The sequence below is a fragment of the Nannobrachium achirus genome, assembly GCF_963921795.1.
Source record: "Nannobrachium achirus genome assembly, chromosome: 7".
In the NCBI taxonomy this organism is placed as follows: Eukaryota; Metazoa; Chordata; class Actinopteri; order Myctophiformes; family Myctophidae; genus Nannobrachium; species Nannobrachium achirus.
This window is the reverse complement of record NC_137816.1, coordinates 66290488-66317377: the sequence shown is the minus strand read 5'-3', so window position 1 is coordinate 66317377 and position 26890 is coordinate 66290488. Positions and strand designations below refer to the sequence as shown.

Genomic DNA, 26890 nt, shown 5'->3' with positions numbered 1-26890 from the left:
CTTGCACAGGAACAATAGCGAGAATACTATCAGTGCACCCGGCCCCGGTTTGGGAGCCTACAAATCCGCTGATAACCGATTGCCTCTCCGTTGGAGCCTCCGACGGAGCCTCTGCTGGATTCTCCTCTTTTGGAGGTTCTTTATTTTTCTGCTTCATGTGTAGGAGTGTAGGGTGTGTTGCTGAACAGATCTGACAGCTCAACTTTTCTCCACATGCCACACTCATGTGTCCAAATTGGAGACAACTGAAGCAAAGTCCTTTGCTTTTAAGGAACTCCACCTTTTCTTTATTCAGCATTTTCTGCAGTTTCTTGCATTGTTCCATTGTATGGTCTCCTTGACAAAAGATACAAGGTTTGCTGAATGCCTTGTCCACTTTACCTTGTGTCCTCTTTTTCTCACTACCAGCAGCAACACTTTCTTGTGTTTTCTTTTTCTCACCACCAGAAGCAACACCTTTCTGCATGTTTACTTCTGTGGCTGTAGTAGTGAAGCTTTTCTTGGCACTTGGCTTTTCAGCTTTTTTATCTGGCAGCTGCCCATGCGGTTTATCCTTCAGTTCACCAAACACAGGGTGCGATGCAATTTCAGCCTGCCTGTTGATGAATGCCACAACATCTTTGAATCTTGTCCTGCGATCTTGTTTTTTCTGAATGTCCAAAGCAACACTCCTGAATCTCTCTCTCAACCTGTACGGCAGCTTTGTGATGATCGTGCGCATGTTGGCCGCACTTTCCATTTCATCCAAATAATCCAGATCTGCCATTGCATGACTGCAACTTGTTAAGAAGAGAGCATATGATTCCAGGCCATTGATGTCATCTGGTTTAATGCTAGGCCAGGACAATGCCTTGTCAATGTAAGCCACTGAGATTTTATATTTATCACCAAAGCGTTCTTTTAGAAGTCTCTTGGCTTCCTTGTAACCCGCATCTGGGTCCATGTGAAAACAGCTACGGACTAAATCCCTTGGCTTTCCACTTGTGTGTTGCTCCATAAAATAGAGACGATCTTTGCTGCTTTCAGTCTTGGTCTCGACACCATGTTCAAACGCTTTCATGAAAGAGTGATACTCCATTGGGTCTCCCTTAAAGATAGGAATGGTCTGTGGTGGCAGTGTTGACTGTTTTTGCTGCTTCATTAGGCATTCAGTAATGTCATTTTGTCTTTTCATGACAGTAACCAGAGTATCTGTTGTCACAGAATCATTAATTGGGATGGCAGCACCTTGTGCCACATTGTAACCAGCATTTCTTCCACTAGTGCGGCTGTGCTGGCTGCCGCCACTGGCTACAGAACCATCAGCATGGTTGACACCCATCACTGGAGTAGATGTTGGCACCTGCACTCTACTTCGTTTGGTTTTACCCGACACCACTGAGCACTCAAATAGTTCCAAAACACTCAATTGTGCATCAGCAGCAGCAAGCCCAGCTTGCAGCTCGAATTCCTCTCTTTCTGCCTTGAGCTTCCTTTCCTGCTCTTTAAGTTTTGATTCCTTCTCCTCTAGAGCCTGTTTTTGCTTTAAAGTGGCTGCTTTTGCCACGAGTGCCGCTTTTTCCATTTCCAACTGTACACGTATAGTTTTGGAGGATGATGCAGAAGATGAGCTAAACTTAGATTTCCCAGATTTCTTGGATGTAACTGACACACTGTCTTCAGGACAGACAGCATCATTTGCCTTACTAGCCTCTTCCTGGCGTAGAGTGGCATCATGTATCCACTGCTCCACAGTTATCACAAAGTCTGTGTAAAAAGTAGCTTTTGGATCAAACCAATCATTTTGGTCCTTGCTCATCTCTTCATCACATCCCAGTTGGCATAGTGCTTCTTTGACATAGTTATTCAGTTCACTGAATTCCAGTAACAGGTGTCTATACATGGGTAGCGTTATTTCTTTTACATTTCTCACATTTGAATCATAGTCCATTAATGCTTGCAATTCGTTCTTTGTCCCTGTAAGTTGACACAATTTAGCTTTCCTTGAGCTTATTTGCTTTCTCACATTCTCTTCCTTTGCTTTAGGTGTTGGCTTAACCACCCGTTTTTCAGTTACATTCTCCTCCATGATTACTTGCTTCAATTGTTAGTTGTTCCAAAATTCAGACAGTTAGTCTTTTCCACTGTTAACTAACAGTCACAAAGCACCACAGACAAGACTGTATAATTCACTTCCACTTCTTTAGCTGTGTTCCAACTGTTCACAAACAATTAACAGCAATATTCTTCTTGAGAAAGTTGTCACTTACATGTGTCGTCGAATACAAGCTCCTTTTTGTTCCATAAACCTCTTCGAAGGCTTCTTATCCACACTCAAGCGAGTTTTCTTACTAAATGTAGAGGTTTAAATGTCCATCTGAAGCATTGGTTTCTTACTCGTTCAATATTCCCCAAAAAACATTGTCTTCTTGTAGAAAAATAACTCACTCCAGGCAGATGTAAAAATGTACAAGAAATTTACTTCACAAAAAATAATAGTCCACAGGTTACAGAGAATGAGACGTTGAGACGGTAAGAAAACTGTTTGCTTGCAAACTCCAAACTTTTCTGCCACTGACCGACACAGACTGACTCTGTCCCACTGATCAAAGTGCAGCATCCAATCATCAATACACAGTACACCTGTTCACCTGATCAATACTAATTACTCAAGGTTGACATGACATATGGTCATGAAACAAACATATGAATTTAGCAGTAACTTGTCATTTTTAATCATTTATGTTTTATACAATTTTAACACCAAATGAAATATTGTAGATCGGCTATTTTTATGAACTATGAAATATTAGCTCTGTGGATTTTGGCTTCCACAGTACCTAACTGTACTGTACTGTACATATTCTGTGTTCTATATCTATGAATTCTATGTGTTCTAGATCTATGAATTCTGTCGGCCCCCCCCCCAGGCTAGTCTCAACAGCACCCTTTTACCCCCCCCCCCACCCCCCTCCCCCGTTCCCCCCTGTGTGTGTGTGCGTGTGTGTGTGTGTGTGTGTGTGTCTGGCCTGGCCTGGAAACAGCGCCCCTCCCTTAACATGTGTGGTCATAAAAGGTACTGTAGGGCAGGCTACATACAGACAGACACGGACGGACGGACGGAGACAGACATACCCACACACACGGCCACGTATAGGAGCGTTATGACCACCGCTCAAAAATGACTGGTTGAAAAGAGTGTTGAGCAAAGAGTAGTGAAAATAGCCGATGTACAAGTTCACAACAGTTTATAGAGTTCTGCTATTTTCATTACTATCAAATTGTCAATGTTTTTAAAATGATACAAAAAAAAGAACAGAAAACGATACAAGGTTTCAACCCGACAGCGACGATGTCATAGCAGCAGGCTACAGGCCAAGAAAAACAATGAGACTGTTGATTTTAATCTTGACTTTTTCTCTCAACTTTGTGTTTCAGACATTTGGAGCGGATGAGGTGGTGTGTACACGGGTCTACGTACGCAGCAGCTGAACACGATGATGTGGTGTGTACACGGGTCTACGTACGCAGCAGCTGAACACGATGATGTGGTGTGTACACGGGTCTACGTACGCAGCAGCTGAACACGGGCCTGCACCGTCCCCTCTGCGTCATGTCATGAATATACCCGTCTATATACAAACACACATCACTAAGCAACACATTACATTGCATACATAAACTGCTCAAAGAAATGAAGGGAACAACATGTTCCCTTAATTCTTTGAACTTTCTTTGAGCAGTCTACAGTATACTATACTGTAATAAATTAAAATAAATTAAGGGAACATTTTGTTCCCTTCATTTCTTTGAGCAGTATATTATGACCTAATTTTTTATTCAAGAGTGCATTGTTTACACAAAGATAACTATAAAACACAACCGGCCATATAACTACAATTTTCCTTCTATTTAAGTTTTGTTCACCTTTGGAAATAAAATTTCAAAATGATGATCCGTTTGTGTGTATTTGTCTGTACTTCCACATAGAGGGTATGCGCATGCTTAAAGTGAATAGCAAATGGAGTGGCAAAGTGAGTTTAACGTCATTTAACGTTGTTTAATGCAATCAAATAGGACTTTTCTGTTTGGATGTATGAGCCATTAAGGCCAAAAAGTAGTTTTATGCCACTCAGTAGGCATTCCCGCATAACTTCCTGGTATGATGATGATGTCACACGCATACCCTCTATTGTGCTTTTATGTAGCCTACTTATTTTATACTTAAGCTATTCCAATGAATGAATTTCAGTGAAGAAATACCTTCCTCAAGCTGGAGCTTGAGAAATTACTGATTTGACAATTTTATACTTAAAAAAGAACATTGCTAGTGGAAATAGCTGATCTACAAGCTCACAACGCGTCGCAAGCTTGCAGATCTGCCATTTCCACTACTTTTTGAAAGTGTTTGAAACTATATCAACTCATTTTGTGCCCCAGAAATTAGAGTTTCTGGGGTCCAGAGTGCCTCTCGCTGGCTCCATAAACGGCCAGTCTCTTATTTTGAAGGCCAGAAGTCCATAGCTTAAACACTTCCGGTTTGACGTCATCGCGCCATTCACAGGAAGCGGTCATCGTCCACATGGTGTTTGTGTAATGGCGGAACGGAGCTTTTCAACATGTGTTTTATTAGCGAGAATCTACTGCCATCCTCGCTTTGAAAGTGTTGTTTGGAGATAATGGACATTAAAGATGAGATTCCTCGTCTGCCTCAATGTTATGGGATTACTATTTTGTGCTCGTGGATCCGTGATGATGATAAATCAGCGAGGGAGATCGTCTCGGGACCTTCCGCGCATGTACCCGGTAGGATAACCGCCGTTACAGTAATATATTACTTTTCGCGAGACATCTCGGGAAGTCGGGATTGGCACTGCGAACATCAAAGGGAATTTCGCGAGATATCTCGGGAAAGGCACTAAATGAGTTAACATTTTAACATGGAAACGATTATGACGATTATGCAAAATAATTGGGATTCCCTCAAATAATTGCGATTAGACGATTATGTAATAATTGTGACAGCCCTAACCTCAGGGAGGGAACATAGGCATGATCAACAATATAAACAGTGGCAGGAATGACAAAAAAGAAGAAAAAAAAAAAAAAAAAAGAAAAAAAAAAAAAAAACACAAAATGACAACTACATGTCAGTCTATTCAAAGGACTTTAATGCCAAACACCATACTACACTAATGTACAACATCATAAAAGTTAAGAGCAGACGACAGTAGAGACACAGAATGGGTACAAACACTTTTATGTACAATCCAGCTCCCCCGCTAGAACTTCCTGTGGTTATTTTCAATATTAAACAGCGGTAAAATGTAAAAAAATACAAACCAAGTTATAAACGGTTCAAAGATTGTCTATAGCTGGTTCTGTTGACAGTTGCCTTAAAGGAGTTCCTTCAAATTGTTTTAATCGAATGTTTTGTTGCGAGCATCTAACCTCTTAAAACCCTGTAGGAGGATGACCTGGAGTCCCTCAGGGATCTATACTAGTAACCTTTCCGTTTTCGCTCTTACATTAAATATCTTGGCAGTAAATAGCCGATCAACATCCTCATAACGCCTCGCAATTGCGAGGAATTGTGAGCATGTAGATCGGCTATTTTCTTGCAAAGGCTTTCCCTGGAATATATGGAGGGTTTAAGTGGCCAAAGGCCTTGCTCCTGATGTAATTATTGCTTCTTTTTCATGAGATTTCATGGCTGACATTCATATGCACTCGACTGGAAATGGATGCTTGTCATATTGGGGGGATTGTTACATTTTTTTGGGGGTGGGTTGATTATTATTATTATTTATTTTACAAAAACAAAACAACTATTTGACAGGCATTAACATTGCGAGACCGTAACAACTCTTAGCTTTGACCTTTGCCCGGGATTTCATGACCCGTCAAGTAACTTTATAAAATATATATAGGGAGGCAAAAATGTACATACTGTATATCATACTGTACATCATACTGTACATCAGTGAAGAGAAGAGAGAGTGCTGATAAAACAACTTTCAGAAGCATAACGGTGTTGCTTGGCTACATTCAATCATCATAAAACTACAAAAGACGACAGAAGACGAGAGGAGAGAGGAAGAAAGAGACGCCGCTGACTTGGCGACACGTACAAAAACATTGTTTCATCAAAGAGAATGAAAAAAGTTTCAGACTAAAAACAAAGACATCAAGGACGACACGCGACTCAACAATACAAGACCACAAAGGAGAAAACAAGACAGCCTCTAATAAATGAACATCCTTTGGTAAAAACAGTATTTAAAATGTTTGCATTTTCTTAATATATGTATGTTTTTCTTGCAACCTCTAGCTAAAAGATGGATATAACTAGTTTAGTTAATGTACGCTACACATCAATGCACATCTCTCATTTTTCTTTTAAAAAAAGGAGAGAAAAAAAGGACTATATAAACAACCTATTTACAAGAACATGTTTGGGAAGTCAGAACTTCTTGTACTTTGATACACTGGACTGGCATTAGTTTTATTGCCATAATAGTTCTACCCAGCAGGTGACCAGAGATGTTGGTGTAATAGTGCACTGTTGCCCTCGTCACGGAAAGGAAAACATTCACAGACTATACAATTTACAGTTGGACGCCGGCGACAGCATCTCCAAGTTCTTATAGGAGTGGTTCTCAACCTCTTCAGGCCACGACCCCCCAAAACTAGCATTATTTGAGGCTTTACATTTTGTTTGACTCGGTTCCACAGACAAACATTGCGAAAATAGCCGATCTACAGGCTCACAATGCCTCGCAGTCGCAGAGGCGTTGTGAACTTGTGGATGGTCCGTTTAAAAAAATGTGCCCTCTTTTTCTTGTTATTTGACAATTTGGCCGTTATGTTTGACCATTTTCTATAGTATAGTTTGTTGATTACTTTTGATGCAATAATGGTCTTGGATTTTTTGGTTCTTAAAAGTCGTTCACTGTCATCTGGGGGGACCCCCCCCCCCCCATAATCATATGGGGACCCCCCTGGGGGTCCCGACCCATGGGTTGAGAACCACGTTCCTATAGAACAAATGCACTTTCACAGATGTCACGACACGGAATAGTTACTGGGTCCACTTTACAGCCTAAAAAAAAACAAAACACCCAATTCAGTGGTTCTCAAAACCTTTACATTTCAAAGATGTATCTGTAAGACAGAGTTACAGGCCCCTTAAGGGACCATTTAGGGAACCCCCAGAAGGGACCCTGAGGGTGCCCCGGCCCGGACCCAACCTCTGAGAACCACTGGCCTAAACCAACCAAATGGGTGGTCGGCGCTAAACGGTGGGTTCATTTCATCCTTCTTTGTACAAAGCTTGCCCAGCGTTCACTAAGTGCTCCTCGTGTGAACTGAGGTTCAATTGGCTGTCAGACATGTGGGCTTGGGGGGGGGGGGATCTTTCTGAAATGGTTAAACACACAGCAGGCGTTTTGGGTTGGGATCCGGAGGAATCGGGAGAAACCGGATCCATCATTGAGGAAACCGGAATCTGGAGCCAGTTTTATCACACGGTCAGAGTTGATTGTGTGGACGTCACGTCTGCTATACAACTACGACACCGGTGCTTCTCAAACCTTTGAGTTTCGAGGACCAACCGTAACTCTGAGAGTGTTAATATGGCACCAAATGGACCCGGAAGGGTCCAAATCCTAACAGGATCCCAACCCTAGTCATCAGGAGCAGAAAAGGTTCTCCAAAGCACCCTTTGCTTTTCTCTGTATTGAACATTCTCATTTAGATCTACAAGATACAGGTGCATCTGTCCATCACGCTGCCTGGATAAAACAGCTATTTAAATTACTAATAACATCGCATGCCTCACTGCGGTATATGGACATTACTTTCTCAATCTGTCAACTATATTTATATTCAATAAGTGGCAAAAAACAAACACGTATCGTGAGTCTGGGTTTTCATGGAAAGAAAATCCAAACCTCAGCCCACCACCGCTCTCCAAACGTTTGGCAACGGAGTCCAGACAACAACGGCAAGATCTGAGCGAAAAGGAAACCACCACACGAATACATAGAATTAAAAAACACACCGGCAGTCTCTTTTTGCTGCGTTGTTTTTGCTGCCATCGTTGTGATGGTTGTGGTGTGATTCCTGGTGATGAGGTTTATTAAAAAGAGTTGGTTAGTTGGTGGCGACTAGCGATTATAGCCCTCCTCCGTACTTGACGCGGTACTTGTTGACGTTGAGGTAATGCAGGACCTGGGGCGTGGAGGTGGTGGTGCAGTTCACCAGGCCCTCGCGCCCCTCGCCCATCAGCCACTTGCGGTTGGCGGCCGCCATGTCGGCGGTCACGTGTTTGTCCGCCCAGCGGTCCAGGAAGCGATGGAAGCGTCGGTGGTAGCGAGTGTTGACCCGCTGCTGAGACTGGAGGAGGAGAGAGACAAAGACAAGAGAACCGTCAGTCAGGGGGCCATCGTCTCATAAGATTATTATTAACCCATTTAGGGCCTAGAATTATTGAATGCTTTAACCAGTGGAAAAATAGCAGATATACAAGCTCACAGCGCGGCACCGAGTGCCGCGCTGCGAGCTTGTAGATCTGCTATTTTTTGAAAAAGTCGTGAAAATGTGTGCACATCTTTGAATATATGTATTTTTAAAGCGAACGTTTGTAACTCAAATATTTGCTTCTGGGGGGTCCCTGATACAATATTTTTAGATGGGGGTCCGTGGCCAAATACATATAATTTTGGGGGTCCTTCACATGAAAAGGTTTGAGAACCACTGACATAGTGGTCTCTCAAGAACAGACTAACTGAGCTCCAGTTTAGTGAAAAGGACCTTTTCTTTGACGATGGCTGGCCACTGTGTGTGGCCAGGTTGCTGACATAGAAACATAGGGTTTTCCAAAAATAATCTTAGCATTCAAAAGGGTCAAAATTGAAATTTTCTAGATTTTTCAAAAATAGCAGATCTACAAGCTCGCAGCGCGGCACTCGGTGCCGCGCTGTGAGCTTGTAGATCTGCTATTTTTCAATAGTTAAAGCATAAAATAATGACACACTATAATGTGTACCTGTTCTGAATGGGTTTAACATCCCATTTAGACCTGGAAGGCATTATTACGCATTATCACTTGAACCATTATTTTATGCTTTAAATAGTGAAAAATAGCAGATATACAAGCTCACAGAGTGCCACGCTGCGATTCTATAGGCTAAATGTCTTCTAAATCCTTCTAAGGTTTTAGAAAAACGCATGTTTCTACGTCGGTGGTTCTCAAAGCTTTTCATGTCAAGGACCCCCTAGAATTATATGTATTTGGCTGCCGACCCCCGTCCACCCTAACCCCCGTCCCATTATGTATTAGGGACCCCCAGAAGCAAATATTTGAGTTACAAATGTTCGCTTAAAAAAAAAAGATATATTCAAAGATTTGCAGATATGCAAAAAAAAATAAAAAAAATATTTTTCAAAAATAGCAGATCTACAAGCTCGCAGTGCCACACTGCAAGCTTGTAGATCTGCTATTTTTCAATAGCTAAAGGATAACATAATTCCAGGTCTAAATGGGTTAAGACCCTCAAAATGATACAAAGATTTGAGTAAAACATTTTACAGCGATGTTAATTGCTATGGAGTTTGTGTTCAGTAACAGTTAGGAGTCTGTTAGTTGGGAGTTAGGAGTCCAACCCTGGCTCCCTGTCTCACCACAACTTTACTAAACAGGTCAGGATTCCAACTTCATCCAACCAGGAGAATGAACTCAACTCACACAGGACAGACAATTCAAAACAACTGAAATTGGAAGTAACAAGACAAACAAATGAGCGCACCAAATTGGAACTGAACATTATAGAACTGAAGTTGATCTTGATTGGATGAAATTGGCAACCCACCATTCAGAACGGGTACACATTATTGTGTTATTATTTTATGCTTTAACTATTGAAAAATAGCAGATCTACAAGCTCACAGCGCGGCACCGAGTGCCGCGCTGCGAGCTTGTACATCTGCTATTTTTGAAAAATCGTGTCTTTTGAATCCTTCTAAGGTTTTTTTGAAAAACCTACGTTTCTAAGGTCCTTTTCACTTAACTGGAGCTCAGTTAGTCTGTTCTTGAGAGACTACTATGTCAGTGGTTATCAAACCTTTTCATGTGAAGGACCGCCAAAATGATATGTATTTGTCCACACGGACCCCCATCTCAAAATATTTAGTTCCAGGGACCACCCAGAAGCAACATTTGAGTTACAAACGTTGAGCTTTGAATATACATAATTATATTAAAATATTTGCACACATTTTCACGACTTTTTCAAAAATAGCAGATCTACAAGCTCGCAGTGCAGCACTCGGTGCCACGCTGTGAGCTTGTACATCTGCTATTTTTCACTGGTTGAAGCATTCAATAATTATAGGCCTGAATGGGTTAAACAAAAAAACATTGTTTTAAACAAAACACATCACTTTAAAAGTCTGACTAATGCCAAGACGAATAAAGTCTATTGTCAAGAATTGATTGGAAAACTCAACATTGACCGCTGCTTCAACTCTCAGCTGATGTCAGTATGTTATTTGTATCAAAATATATTCTAAACACAACATTGGCTAATTGAAGTGGTGACTTCATCAACAGCAAACAACTGCAAGCTTTGGATGAAGAACACATGGATAAACTAAGCACCACGGGACCCTGCCTCGTTACGTGTTCGCACAATGTTAAGCACCACGGGACCCTGCCTCGTTACGTGTTCGCACAATGTTACTCCATAAAGAGTGGATCAACAGAAATGACACGATGACAGAAGGGTGGAAACATGTTGCGTTTCTGTGACTACAGACTGCAGCTGCATTTAAACAGTGGTTAAATTAAACAGTACTCACATTTTAACCCATTTAGGCCTAGACTTATTGAATGCTTTAACCAGTGAAAAATAGCAGATGCACAAGCTCACAGCGCGGCACCGAGTGCCGCGCTGCGAGCTTGTAGATCTGCTATTTTTGAAAAAGTTGTGAAAATGTTTGCAAATATTTGAATATATGTATTTTCAAAGCGAACGTTTGTAACTCAAATTTTGCTTCTGGGGGGGTCCCTGGAACTAGATATTTTGAAATGGGGGTCCGTGGCCAAATAAATATCATTTTGGGGGTCCTTCACATGAAAAGGTTTGAGCACCACTGACATAGTAGTCTCTCAAGAACAGACTAACTGAGCTCCAGTTGACGTGAAAAGGACCTTTTCTTTGACGTTGGCTGGCCAGATTGCTGACATAGGTTTTCTCCAAAAATCTTATAAGGATTCAAAAGACACTTATAGAATCTTGTATTTCCCGGCAAAATGATGTCATCTCCCACATGATACACTACTGGCCAATCACAGCGCAGATCATACACCACCGGCCAATCACAGCGAGTCTTGCTGTCTCTTCAGGAAATAGCTTCCCTCAGCAACTGTGTTTACATTGGTGAAGGAATCTTGCCTGCTACTCCCTCAATTATGGTCTAAAAATGACCACCGCGGACCACCGGAACGGGGGTCCGCGCGAAAAACGGCCGAAAAAAGGGGGGGGGGAACCACCGCTCAGTTCACACGGGTGTGATTTTTTTTATATTTAAAGCATAAAATATTGCGTCATAATGTGTTCAGGCCTAAATGGGTTAATTTATTTTGCAGCATCAGTGACATCTTAACAAAAGGTTCTTCCTCTGAGGAAGACTAAAGACTCGTGATGACCAGGCCAAACATAACTCATGTGAAGCTCAAACAGTCCTGGAAGCAGAGATTAAAGATGCACCAGAGCTTTTCATTGTTGCTGTTGGGAAGATATTTGCGCTTTTTTTTTTCTTCATAAATGAAAGCCCTACTTCCATCATACTACAGCGTCACAGAAAAGCATAAAAAGTAGCAGAAACGCAAGCTCGAAACGTGGCTCTTAGCGTGAGCTTGTAAATCTACTACTTTTTGAATTTGAAACCTAAAGTAAGTAACAGTTTTGGACATAATGAGGTTTGTTTTCGCCCCACAGAGACGACTGTGTGTAAAGGACTGAAAGCAGAACTGAAGCTTGCATTGTTTACTGAATGCTAGAGCTAGACCAATATATTATCGGCCATTATTTGATTTTTTTTTACAACATGGCCATCGTTACCTGCAAGTATGCAGCACACACTTTCATCCTGGTGGCCCTATGTTGTGCATGCATATAATAATTGGAGAAGATTTTCAAAAGTTAATTTTGTATAATTTTTTCTCTCCAAAACAGCAGATCTTGTAGCTCACTACAACATGCCAGCAGATATATTGTCTAATTAAGCTCTAATCTACATTTGTAAACCTTTGTAGGCTGACATGAATGCTTCCTGCTTTGACAGAAGGTAATGAAAAAAGGCAGCTCTCTGAATGATGTCTGATGACTGGATCCTTGGCTTTTAAGGACAGATTTTGGCCCATCCCATCCACACTGGTATGAGTTTGGTATGAGTCTCAAAAAATCTAAACGGCAAAATAACAAATGGAAAACAGATTCCTTTTGTAAATCAGATTTGAACCACATTCCTGGTTTTAAGATGAGTGTCAGTCTAGACCAGGGGTGGCCAACTTTGATGATGGTGAGGGCCACTATATTTCCACCTTCATTCCAGAGGGCCACATTGCATATTGCTACGTCCTACTTTGTCATTCTAGTATCGCATACAATAGAAGCAAAAATAGCAGCTCAAAACGCATCGCGCTGCGATGCGTTTTGAGCTTGTAGATCGGCTATTTTTGCTTCTTTTGAATTGGAATCCTGAATTATTTTTTGTTATTTCTTAATTGGAATCCTGAAAAGTAACATTTTGATTTAATTATTATACTCATGTTAACTTTCTGAATCTAAATACAAATACATTGGACATAAAAATAAATAATAATAATAATGAATACTACTATACTAGTCATTAAGCTACTAATATAGACTGACGGAATTAAAGCAGGTTATGTTTGGAATTGTAACAGCTGAAATCAATAATATATCAGTATTCCGGTATTAACCTGAGGGCCTTATTAAGTGAAGGTGGGGGCCGCATGTGGCCCCCGGGCCGCCAGTTGCCCATGTATGGTCCAGACAGTGAAGTCTGATGTACTTCATTGTACAACAGTGTCGCTCGCCGCAAATGGCTGACAATCTTCCCGGGTAGATCGGCAAACGACATCCTACAGCTTTAAGTTTTACTCATGCCTACTGTAGGTCATTATTATGTCATTACTACAACTAATGCAGTCACAGCTGTCTGAATACACAAATCCAAATCTGAACTGTATGCAAACACTGCCTTACAGCGTTGGACCGCCAGTCCTAAAGATTGGATTCCAGATGTTTGTTTTTTTTTTTGCATTTTTCACAAGTTACCTGGAACACATTACTACTTTTTTTTAATGATTTAACTATTAAAAAATAGCAGATCTACAAGCACGCAGCGGGGCACTGCGAGCTTGTAGATCTGCCATTTTTTAAATGGTTTGAACATTTGTGCAAGTCTTTGAATATATTGACCCGATTCAATAATAAAACTCAAACATTTTCATGTGAAGGACCCCCAAAATGATAGGTATTTGGCCGCGGACAAATACCGGTCCGCGGTGTGTGAGTTTGACGACAACAGACTGCGGTCCTTACCTGGTGAGCCCGCGTCAGCGCCGTGTGTCTGTACATGTAGTCCTCGGACTTGCAGACGTACACCATCTTGTAGGAGTTGAGCTTGAACATGCACTCCATCTTGAGCTCGCTGCCGCCACCGCCGCCTTCTTGAGACTTATCCGACGCAGAAGAGCCCTTGGTCAGCATCTTCTGCTGCTGCAGCTGTTCCCACCCGCGCTGGCACTTCCTGATCCGCCGTAAGTTCCTGGTGATGGAGAGGCAAGACGGACAGCCATGAGTACCCACCAATCCCATACCGGGAGAAAGAAAAAACAAAAAAAGAATTCACTTCACTTGTGCAATTATAAAAAACCCACACATCAAATGATAAACCGCACGTTTACAGGGAAAGTTCGCACAAATTTCTAATCCCCCCCCTCCCACCCCTCTCGTACTATACAATGCTACCATTATGTATTTTGTGCTTGACAATATGTATGATTAAAAGATTTCGGCAACACAAATAAGTAATACATCGATTTGACAGTAATAATAATAATAATAATAATGAAAGAAAATTTGAGAGGACTGTCCCTTTAAACAAGTTTTTGTTCTCTCTTTTGGGATACCCGTCATGCACAGCCAACTCACCGAGGAACAGATTTAGAGATAGGGAGTCAAATCATTCGTGGAAAATGTTGATCTAAAAAGGAGCAGCAGAGGCAGCAGTAGTAATAATATTTCTGTACAGTGCACTTCCGTTTCGCTTTCAAAATATTGCTTTTGGCAAAAAACATTGATTTTCTTTTTTTTTTTCTTTTGATTTTTTTTAGATCCAAATTTTTGGTGCAAGCATTACAAAAAAATAAAAGTGGAATTAATTCACCCCGCTTTTTTGAATGAAAGGTTTAAATGTGTACTTACACAAAGGTTTAAAGGTTTAAATGTGTACTTACCACAGACCGTACAGGTGTGAGCGAGGACTGAGAGACTGTGAAGATTTTTTTGTTTGTTTGTTTGTGTTTTGCATTCAGGGCTCCACTTTAAAAAGACATGACAGTGAGGCCAATTTCAAAATAAAAATGGGAGAAACAACATTTTTATATTTGCTGCCAAATGGATTAAAAAAAACCAATCAATCCAAAGAAGAGTTATGAGTTGGGGAAAAGATAAAACCTTGATGCGGACATACCGTCACTGACAATGTACAGAGTGTTATGTGTTATGAGCCATGCAATGAAGACCAAGAAACTGAAGTGTAAAAAAAAAACAGACTTTTTTTTTTTACACTGCCGTTGAAAGGGTCGTTGTTGTGGTTTTTGCAGAGAAGAGTTACGTCTATTCTTGCGCTGCTTACCTCTCATAGATTTGATATATGAGGGAAAAACTAAACAAAAAGCAAAAATGCAGGTGAAACCACTGATAAATCATAGTCAGACGTGTACCAGATTTATGCAACGGTGTTGAACAAATATATATATATTTTTTTCTTTCCTTTTTTTCCCCCCTGCGTCTCTTTTTAACCACTTGAACCTTTTTGCATGCCTATTCTGGGGAACAGCCGGTGGAAATAAGCTGATCTACAAGCTCAACACACCATCGCGTTGTGGGCTTTGTAGCTGGGCTTATTTTCAGGCATTCGTTGAGATGTGGTATTAGAGGGAAATACTAGAGGACCCAGTACAGAGCCCTGCTCATCTAAATACATGTAGGGTATATAGGGTTCAAGTGGTTAAAGAATTCAATAAAAAAAAAGTCTACTGAAATGTTTATGATAATGGACAGCCATCTCAAAAAAACAAAATCGACATGTCAACAAGCATCGACGACCAAAGACAGACAAGGCTTTGATGTTAACAACACGACAGTCATCGTCATGACATCACACAAACCTCCATGCAACGTTGTAGAGGAGAAAGAAATACACCGAAAACATTTCAACAATACAATTCAGACCATCGTTTTATTTACAAGCCCTGCTTTCTCTTTCTCTCTCTCTCTCTGTACAAGTGTTGCTGTTCGTTCGTGTGCTTGGCTTTTCCTCTTTAAGACTTATTTATCATCTCTTAATAATACTTGTGAACTTGTAGAAAAAATAAGGAAAAGGAGGAGAAAAAAAAGTCACCCCAACCACAACGAAAACCAAAAAAAGAGAGTAGTAGTTGCAACGGGAGTGCACTGTATTCCACTGCAAATTATTATTACACACATCAAACAGAGCACTCAAACAAAATGGAACATTTGAAACATTTATATTTGTCTTAAACAGTGATTAAATAGAGTCACAATACAAGATGTTTTTTTTTTCTTCTTTTCTTTCTTTCATATGAATACAATCAATCACAAAACATAGGGCATGATTTACGGTAGCTAAGAAAAACCAGGACTTCACTTTGTATTCTTTTTTACTCATTATGGACAAATTCACTATAGAAAAATGAATTAGAAAAAGGGCCATCGCCGTTCAGTCTCAGACCAATGTCAAAAGTAGAAAGATTACTGTTGTGACAAAATAAACAAAAAACAAACAAAAAAAATGAACAATAACAGACATAAGTGTAACCCATTTGTTTTTTGCTTGGTCTCCAGCCTCACCATAAAAACATATTTGAAAGCAACACATTTCTTTCTTTTTTTAAATACAACTCACTGACTCAATAATTGCAATAACTGTGTCCAGCTAAGCTCCAACCCCCCCCCCCCAAAAGAAAACAAAACAACTTGTGAGCCAATACCAATAAAAACTCAGTCACGATCATAAATAAAGAGTCCCGTTAAAAAGGAACCAAATCTATGCATAAATAAATTCCCTATTTTTTAAAAAGATGACCGTTTTAAGTGCAATCCTCAGAACGTGAAGACGAGGAGTTCAACTGAAAAAAGAAAGAGACAAAAGAAAACTCCTCAAGTTCACAGCCTATGAGAAGAACCCTCCCCTCCCCTCCCCACCCCTCCAACCCCCCTTGCAAGCGCTTCTCCTAAAAACGTGTGGCGTTATGATCGCTAAAGGCCTTTTTTCCAAACCATTGGTTGGTGGTATCTGTCCGTTATCTTAATAGGGCAGGACGCTCAGAGACAAAAAAATTAATCATTTTGATTAACGGAGGCGCTTCTTAAGTCGGAGCTTGTGCCAAAAAAAAGAGCCAAAAAAAAGAAGGTGTCACTGGTTCTAGAGCTCTGAGAAATGAGCCCATATTTGGCAGCTGGTCTGGGGGGCGAGGGGGACATTTCTTGCCACACACACACACACACACACACACACACACACACACACACACACACACACACACACACACACACACACACACACACACACACACACACACACACACACACACACACACACACACACACACACACACGGCTGGCTTGGTGGGTTGACTGAGAGAGCCTTTAGGGAAGATGCTTAAGGTTGTTTCACACAAGAGGGACACACAGCTGGGGCCTCACCTGGGCAGGAACACAGGCTTCTGGGCCAGGTGCTCACGCAGCTCGGGGGACGCAGAGTCCGAGTTCAGGTATCTGCCCACATAGTCAGACCACCTCTGTGGGAGGAAGAACATGAAGGACATGAGTTCAGGTATCTGCCCACATAGTCAGACCACCTCTGTGGGAGGAAGAACATGAAGGACATGAGTTCAGGTATCTGCCCACATAGTCAGACCACCTCTGTAGGAGGAAGAACATGAGTTCAGGTATCTGCCCACATAGTCAGACCACCTCTGTGGAGGAAGAACATGAAGGACATGAGTTCAGGTATCTGCCCACATAGTCAGACCACCTCTGTGGGAGGAAGAACATGAAGGACATGAGTTCAGGTATCTGCCCACATAGTCAGACCACCTCTGTGGGAGGAAGAACATGAAGGACATGAGTTCAGGTATCTGCCCACATAGTCAGACCACCTCTGTGGGAGGAAGAACATGAAGGACATGAGTTCAGGTATCTGCCCACATAAGCCCATTTTCCACTGGCCCAACTCCACACCACTCCGCCCACTTGTGCTAGGTTTTCCACTAGAAGGACCTGGGTAGAGTGGTGTGAAAGTGGTACTAAACAGGGTACTAAAAAGTATCCACTCTAGAGTAGGTCTGAGCTAGGCCAAACAGGGCCAAACACTTCATAATGACTGATCACTCACTGACTTTTCATTTAGACCACCAGGATAGAGTTGTAATACATGATAATAGATTCTATTGTGTTATAACCACTATTATAATCTATTATAGTGTATTTTAATTATCATAGTAATAGATTAATACTTTATAATGTATTATAATCACAGTTATAATCCATTACAGTGCATTATAATTAGGATAGTTGTAATACAAATTTATATTTTACCAGTAAGACTCCCTAATCGGGAGATAAGCGACCAATAGGCCAAAAGTTTGTTTTACCAATTATCAAGACATACGGGCAGTTGACAGTTTGCCATGGTTACTCATTGAAGTTGAATCTCCATATATGGAGATAACCTACGCATCACACTAAGTCTGACCTCACCAGCCCATATTTGGGCATGAGCAACTTATGTCTCCATATATGGAGATATGATGACATCACACAGTCCTCAGCCGATGATGTGGCGTGATGTCATACAATACACAAACGAGCCCTACAGTATAAAGGGGCAATTCTTGCCAGGAAAGAAGCATTTCTTCGACTCAGACCTTATCGCCAGGGTTGGCTTATAGCAGCTGTCGGTAGATAATGCCGGTCTTATATAAGGGTCATTTGTGTACAGTGTGATTTGCCATGGTTACTCATTGAAGTTGAATCTCCATATATGGAGATAACCTACGCATCACACTAAGTCTGACCTCACCAGCCCATATTTGGGCATGAGCAACTTATGTCTCCATATATGGAGATATGATGACATCACACAGTCCTCAGCCGATGATGTGGCGTGATGTCATACAATACACAAACGAGCCCAGATATGAGCAGGGCAAAGGTGTGACGTGTGAAGTGTGACGTGACGGACGGCCGGTGGAGGTTTTGATACTAAACTGCGACCTTACGGTCGCAATTATAACCACAGTTAAAAGGGTCAATTTGTTTCTTACCGATAGGGGTACTTTTTTGTAATGGAAAATGTCGATATTTTTATGTGGTGCGGTGTGTGGTGTGGTGTAGTGTGGTGTGGTGCTAAAACTGCAGTCGAAAAGGGGCTATAGTCAGACCACCTCTGTGGGAGGAAGAACACGGAAGGACATGAGTTCATGTTGTCTAGAGCAGGGGTTGTCAAAGTGGGTGACGGGGCACCCTGGGGTGTCGTGACGGCAGTCCAGGGGTGCCGCGAGTGCATTTGATAATATTTGGAATTTATTTGGACACTTGAAAAGATATTTAAACTCCCATTTTAAACTTGAAGTACAAAGTTATTTTCAGTCAGTTCTAACCAAAATGGCTATTATCTCAACGTTTTCCTCGCAACATAATCACTAAGATATCGTCACTGTCGGGCAGAAACCTCGTATCTCCAAGTTTCAAATGTGTACGTCTTTTGGTAACGCAAAGCCCTGCTTCATCATACAAGACTGTCGCACAAAACTAGAGAAAACAGCCGATCTATAAGCACACAACGCCTCGTGTGCTTGTAGATCTGCTGTTTTCAATAGTTTAGTAAATGTTATAGATGATAAATACAAGATTTCCACCCGACAACGACGATATGCTATAAATATAAGGTGCACTGCTGGGAGTGAAAATTATAATGTATGGGTGCCTCGGATTAAAAAGATATTCATGGGGTGCCTCGGATTAAAGAGATATTCATGGGGTGCCTCGGATTAAAAAGATATTCATGGGGTGCCTCGAGACAAAAAGGTTTGGGAACCCCTGGACTAGGGACACCATTATCGTTTATTGTGATAAACGATGAATGAATGTTGGCGATATGATATGGGGCGTTCATGTTGGGATATCCCCAACATGAACGTTGGGGATATTTAGATTATCGCGATTATATCGTAGATCGCAATTTCTTTGGTCACACTAACAGATGTGCCATTTAAAACTTAACCCGTCCTGCCATTAGCAAGAGTCAAGACAGTAGATTTCCAGAACACTGAGCTTGTGGATCAGATATTTTAATGACCTTCTCTGACTTCTGATTCGGGTTCTGCACCCAGTAGTGGCCTGCACAAAATTCAGCGTCTATGACAGGGTTCCCCAATAGGCCGCCCGCGGGGGGCTACTGTCTGGCCCCCACCAACTATGACAGGGTTCCCCAATAAGCCATTTGGGGCCCGTGGGGGGCTACTGTCTGGCCCCCACCAACCCCAGTAATAATGATGGTATGAGAGCAGCAACAACACTAGTATGTCGTCATTGTCGGGTGGAAATCCTGTATCTCAAAATGTGTATGTTCTTTCGCAAGGTAAAGCTCTGCTTCATCATACAAGGCCGTCGCACAAAAGTAGTGAAAACAGCAGATCTACAAGCACACAACGCCTCGCGGTGCGAGGCGTTGTGTGCTAAACGAACGGTGCAAAACGAACGGTTTTTGGACATACAAGATTTTCACCCGACAACAACGATATCTGAACTGTCGGTGGAGTATCGGGAACGCCACCGTCGCCCCCTGCAATGTTGTGGCCCTCGGCTTGGTACCCGAGACATAATTTGGCCCTTGGGGAAAAACTAAGTACAGCCATGTTTGTGAAAATGAGCATGTTTGTCTGTTCTAACTAACCTCGTTGTCTGCAGGCTCGTCAGAGTTGTCCTCTTCTGTGTCGAGCAGCTCCATGGCCAGAGTGACACTCCCTCTGCTCTTCAGGAACATCAACTACACACACACACACACACACACACACACACACACACACACACACACACACACACACACACACACACACACACACACACACACACACACACACACACACACACACACACACACACACACACAATAAGTCCATTGCATTTATTAAAACAAAAATAAAAGCTCAAGCCTTTAACCTTTTTAATCCCATTGGGGAAATTCAGTTTCAGCCAGCCAGCCAGCCAGCCAGCTGAGTGCTGCTCACAACTAGAGCAGCACGGATGGGGGAGCAGTTAAGCAGGGGTTAAGTGACTTAGGGGACACTTTAGACACATTGCTGGCCTGGCCTCGAACCTGGGACAACTGGGGCCTCTGGTGGAGACCCAAAAGAGAGATTAGACCTTGGCCCAGGACCCAAACTAGTGAAAATGGCAGATCTACAAGCACACAACGCTGCATGTTCACTACTTCTCCAGTATTATTTCATTACATTTATGGCAGATCTACAAGCACACAACGCTTTGCTTTACGCTTGCATTTCCACTACTATATATATATATATATATATATATATATATATATATATATATATATATATATATTTTTTTTTTTTTTTTTTTTAATATATAGATTTTAAATCGATAAGAAACCCCGCCTCTTTATTTGTTTTATGGGATTTCAGAACATGAAAAGAAATCTGAAATGTAGGCGTGGTTATCTGCTGTTGTGGGGGGAGGGGGCGGAGTAATGCGTGCACATCATTGTGTTAGAACTATCAGAGACAGAGCGAAGCTGTCGCACTTGTTGCTGTTTCCATTTCGGAAACAATTTTCAAAACCAGCCATTGGAGGTGTAAAAAGTATAAAGATTCGGCAACTTCATGTTCTATAACCAGTTAAAATGGGCAAGTATTTTACAAAGAAGCTGTCTGAGCTTTTATCCATGGACACACTTTCTCCAGCTCTGGACTGTTTACCACGGAACCGAAGAAGAAGGGATGCTAAGCTATTGCCGATAGCTATTTTCTGTGTAGTGTGTGTGTGTGTGTGTGTGCGTGCGTGCGTCGTGACAGTGCGCGTGCACACACACACACACACAACGTCCACACACGACGCGTCGCGAAAGTGACGCGTTGTGAGCTTGTATATCAGCTACGTAGCCGAGCCAATAGCCGTAGCAGCAGCAGCTTCTCATATAAACACGTTGGTTTCGGCTCTACGGCTATTTAGCTCTAGCCTAGTAAACTGCAGGAAGAGACTGGTTTACAAGGCTAATTTAGTAGCTGATATACAAGCTCACAACGCGTGAGCTTGTAGATCTGCTATTTTTCGTGTGTGGACGCGCGCGCACACACACACACACACACACACACACACACACACACACACACACACACACACACACACACACACACACACACACACACACACACACACACACACACACACACACACACACACACACACACACACTACACTACACTACACTACACTACACAGAAAATAGCTATCGGCGATAGCTTAGCGTCCCTTCTTCTTCGGTTCCGTGGTAAACTGTCCAGAGCTGGAGAAAGTGTGTCCATGGATAAAAGCTCAGACAGCTTGTTTGTAAAATACTTGCACATTTTAACTGGTTATAGAACATGGAGTTGCCGAATCTAATCAACAAGTGCCCCACTGCGACAGCCCTACAGTCTATGCTCTGAACAACACAACGAGACGCCACAACGAGGGCAGAATGAAACCACGCCCCCCCTTGATACAACTCTATATAAAACAAACGTTAATATTAATTAGATATGCCTACGTCACATTGCACAATAGAACAGTGTGAGCTAATATTTAATGAGTGGCGTGAAATATTTCTTTTCGACCTAGAAACTGGAAGTACACAGAAATAGCTACAGAGACAGCAGAAAGCTCTGAAACCCCAAGCCTATGGGCAAATTGAACCATATCACTGCTCCCTATCACAAGTGACTCATTGATATCTATACTATAGTTTTGCGGGTCAGTCAGTAGGTCAGTCACTCAGTCAGTCAGTAAATGCTTTTCCACTACAAACCACCCACCAACAGGGGGTGGTGACGTGCGGACTGAAGTTGCAGTGTCTCTCTCTCTCTCTCTCTCTCTCTCATATATGTGGTTTGCCTGCATGCACGGGTCACTAATGCACCGGGTGCATTTGATGTGTGTCTTATCTTCCGACGGGTATGGCAAGCGCATACATCCCCATATTCTATTCACCTAATTTAGCTGTTAAATTATTTGTATCCATCAAAAAATATACACTCCTCCATGGGTTGCTCCTTACATTATGATGCTCCCACATTCTCACACACGCACCAGTTACAGTTAATTTCTCCATAACCCACACTCTGCACATATATTGGAGCACATATCTTCAAACGGGTAAGGTCTAGTAATATATATTTATAGAAAAAGTGATTTTCTGTTTCATGGCCTTTTAAATGTAGGGAAAGAAAATGGGATTTTTATTCAAGTCATGACCCATAGAAATCGGTCCGTGACACACAGATGGGTCCCAAACCCACTGTTTGGGAAACAGTGCTCTATAACCACTCAGTTATGGCCGCTATTATGATGTTATTAATTCCAAATGCCAGATTCCTAGAAGGCGTTTTAACCGTACCTTGAAACAGTTCTCGTCAGACATGAGCTGCTCTGCTTTGCGCTGGTAAGCTGCCTCCACCGTGGACCTGGAGGCCTGGGTGGAGAGGGCGCCCCCTGTGGCCTTGTTGGTGTTCTCCGTCAGGTAGAGGTCCGTCACACGCATGCAGATGTCGTCGCTGACTATGTGCTGGAGCTGAGAAAACAGGGGGAAAAAGGGATCTAGATCAGGAGTCTTCAACAGGGGGTCTGGGACAAGGTTTTGAGCACCACTGATATAGCAACGTTATGTTTTTCAGAAAACTGTTAGAAGACATTTGTAGAATTGGACAACTTTGATTTGTGGCTCTTGTCTTTTAGACACAATAAGCCCATTCCCAAGATGCACTGCTTTCATGGGCAGATGTGACTTATGGGGGCTAGTAGTTTTACTGTAAATAGTTATATTGAAATCGCCGGCTTATTGTGTCTAAAAAGAAGTTGCACGCATGCCCCCACTGAAATGAAAATCACTAATATCGCTAAAACTATAGAAAGCAGTAAATTAAATGATTTTAACACAAAAAAATATATTTTCTCTAATTATAATCTAAAATATAAACCCTTGTTGTAAAAAATAAACAAAGTTGTCTTTTAAAGGCCCACTTCACCTCTGGGACAACCAGATCTTAGATTTTATCATGCTGCATCATATGATGCAATATGCATCACTAGTCATGCTGAAATACTAAAATATCTCAAAACACAGATTGAACACAAACAATAACTCAGGATTGTGTTGATCGTGTCCCAAACAACAATACAATAAGATCTGGTTGTCCCAGAGGTGAACTGGGCCTTTAAGGTACCCTACATCTAGCATCCATGGAGTGTGCGGTGGTGTTGGTACAGACCTGCCTGACGATGCTCTGGATCAGCTTGTCCATGGTGAAGGCCTGGTACGCGTGGATGGTGAACATCTCCCTCAGGGAGTCTTCGTACTGCGCAGGCTCCATGTTACCGTCCAGGAGGTTCCTCACCATCTCCAGGAAGGCCGAGTAGTAGTCCTCCACCTCCACATCTACTGTAAGGAGACAGACCAGTGACCACATGAACCCTGGGTGACATACAGTAGTAGTCCTCTACTGTGAGGAGACAGACCAGTGACCACATGGACCCTGGGTGACATACAGTAGTAGTCCTCTACTGTGAGGAGACAGACCAGTGACCACATGAACCCTGGGTGTCATACAGTAGTAGTCCTCTACTGTGAGGAGAGACCAGTGACCACATGAACCCTGGGTGACATACAGTAGTAGTCCTCTACTGTGAGGAGACAGACCAGTGACCACATGAACCCTGGGTGACATACAGTAGTAGTCCTCTACTGTGAGGAGACAGACCAGTGACCACATGAACCCTGGGTGACATACAGTAGTAGTCCTCTACTGTGAGGAGACAGACCAGTGACCACATGAACCCTGGGTGACATACGGTAGTAGTCCTCTACTGTGAGGAGACAGACCAGTGACCACATGAACCCTGGGTGACATACAGTAGTAGTCCTCTACTGTGAGGAGAGACCAGTGACCACATGAACCCTGGGTGATATTTAGCAGGGGTTCCCAAACTTTTTTGTCTCAGGGCATCCCATAAATCTTTTTTTAATCCGAGGCACCCCAAACATTATAATTTTCACTCCCAGCACCTTATATTTATAGCATATCGTCGTTGTCGGGTGGAAAACCTTGTATGTCCAAAACAGTGTTTTGTATTTATCATCTATAAAATGTACTAAACTAGTGAAAACAGCAGATCTACAAGCACACAACGCCTCGCACCGCGAGGCGTTGTGTGCTTGTAGATCGGCTATTTTCACTAGTTTTGTGCGACAGTCTTGTATGATGAAGCAGGGCTTTGCTTTACCAAAAGACGTACACATTTGAAACTTGGAGATACGAGGTTTCTGCCCGACAGTGACGATATTTTAGTGATTATGTTGAAAAATAGCAGATATACAAGCTCACAGCGCGGCACCGAGTGCCGCGCTGCGAGCTTGTAGATCTGCTATTTTTTTTAAAACGTGAAAATTTGTGCAAGTCTTTGAATATCTTTGACACGATCTTTGACCCGACTTCCAAATCCTTCCTCTAAATCAGTGGTTCTCAAACTTTTTCATGTCAAGGACCCCCAAAATTACAGGTATTTAGCCACGGACCCCCATCTCAAAATATGTTGTTCCAGGGACCCCCCAGAAGCAAATATTTGAGTTACAAATGTTCGCTTTTAAATAGATATATTCAAAAGACTTGCAAAGAAAAAAATAGCAGATCTACAAGCTCGCAGCGCGGCACTCGGTGCCGCGCTGTGAGCTTGTATATCTGCTATTTTTCAAAGGTTAAAGCAGTCAATAATCCTAGGCCTAAATGGGTTAAAAGCGTCTGCTAAATGCCTAAACTAAACTGTAAAGTGTAAAGATGTAAAACTTACTGGGCTCCTTCATCCTCAGCTGGACGGCCGGGTTGTCGCTCTTCTCCCTCTTGAGGCCCAGCACCTCGCGCTCCCACTCCCGCTCGCGGGCGTCCTCCTCGATCTGCCGCTCCGCCTGCGCGTAGATCCTGAGCAGCCGCGCGCACAGCATCTGGTGCAGGCGCACCAGGATGTACCAGTTGTTGTTGACGTAGAACAGGTTGTAGGGGTCCTCCAGGCCCCGCAGCTTCTGAGCCCCCGTGCTGGAGAACAGCAGCTTGGACGTCTTGGTGGTCCCCGGCGTGGTGGTGGAGGAGGAGGAGGACGGGGCCGAGCTGTTGCCCCCCCCGCTGCTACTGCTGCTGCCGCCGCCGCCTCCTCCCGGCAGGCCGTTGTGCTTCTTGGTGCTGCTGCTGGTGGTGGTGGTGGTGGCGTCTTGGTCCGTCTCCCTGGTGGGCGGGTTGGGGTTGTTTGAAGACGGGAAAGAGGAGCACTCATCAGTGGGTTGCTCACAAAGCTAAGGCCATGGCTATACGGAGCTGGATTTTTCATATATCCCGGTTTTTCAGATATCCACAGTATCTAGGTCCACACGACAAAGATATCTAGGTCTAAAATAATCTGAGTCCCCAGACCTCCACTAGGGGGACAAGCACACACACAGTAAAGTCTTAAAATCGGATATTTTTCAATGTCTTCACTTATTTATCCGGTTTAAAAAATATCCAGCTTCGCGGCCGAAATATCCAGCTTTGTGTGGCTGCAAGCCCCAACCGCACAAAGAAATCTCTAGCTTCAGAAATATCCAGCTCCGTGTAGCCATGGCCTAAGGGTATCGGGTGCACGGTTCTGGCAGCAATGAACTTTTAACAAAGGAAATCAGCACTCACTGATCCACAGGTTGAGAAGCACTGATCTAGAGCAGGGGTTTTCAAAGTGGGTGACGGCCGGGGCACCCTGGGGTGCCGTGACGGCAGTCCAGGGGTGCCGTGAGATCATTTGATAATATTTGGGATTTATTTGGACACTTGAAAAAATATTCAGTATCATTTTAAACTTGAAGTACAAAGTTATTTTCAGTCAGTTCAAACCGAAATGGCTGTTATCTCAACGTTTTCCTCGCAACATAATCACTAAAATATCGTCACTGTCGGGCAGAAACCTTGTATCTCCAAGTTTCAAAGCCCTGCTTCATCATACAAGACTGTCGTACAAAACTAGTGAAAACAGCAGATCTACAAGCACACAACGCCTCGCGATGCAAGGCGTTGTGTGCTTGTAGATCTGCTGTTTTCACTAGTTTAGTACATTGTATAGATCATAAATACAAAACGAACGGTTTTGGACATACGTTTCCACCCGACAACGACGATATGCTATAAATATAAGGTGCTGGGAGTGAAAATTATAATGTAGGGGTGCCTCGGATTAAAAAAATATTCATGGGGTGCCCTGAGACAAAAAAG

At 42.5% G+C, this 26890-nt stretch overlaps 2 protein-coding genes across 7 annotated transcripts in view; one reads left to right on the top strand and one right to left on the bottom strand.

Moving 5' to 3' along the window:
* Positions 1-3471, top strand: part of LOC308288928 (cellular retinoic acid-binding protein 1-like) — a gene marked incomplete at both ends in the record, with an annotated part of 43611 nt that extends 40140 nt beyond the window's left edge. Inside the window, one exon of the mRNA XM_080730402.1 lies at positions 3418-3471. Within this exon, the coding sequence (XP_080586528.1) occupies positions 3418-3471 (54 nt within the window). The remainder of the gene's footprint in view (positions 1-3417) is intronic.
* Positions 3472-5315: 1844 nt separating this feature from the next.
* The window catches only part of LOC308288301 (paired amphipathic helix protein Sin3a-like), a 54286-nt gene continuing 32711 nt past the window's right edge, over positions 5316-26890 (bottom strand). For 2 of the 6 annotated variants that reach the window (XM_080729700.1, XM_080729701.1), the window contains exons 16-22: positions 25446-25873; positions 23870-24039; positions 22999-23172; positions 20278-20370; positions 17025-17119; positions 13614-13839; positions 5316-8376 (exon numbers count right to left, since the gene is read on the bottom strand). In XM_080729700.1, the coding sequence (XP_080585826.1) occupies positions 8155-8376; positions 13614-13839; positions 17025-17119; positions 20278-20370; positions 22999-23172; positions 23870-24039; positions 25446-25873 (1408 nt within the window). In that variant the 3' untranslated portion in view covers positions 5316-8154. Of the gene's footprint in view, positions 8377-13613; positions 13840-15471; positions 16448-16573; positions 16805-16862; positions 17120-20277; positions 20371-22998; positions 23173-23869; positions 24040-25445; positions 25874-26890 lie in introns of those variants that run through there. The other 4 variants (XM_080729702.1, XM_080729703.1, XR_013962187.1 and 1 more) reach the window with 4 other exon arrangements.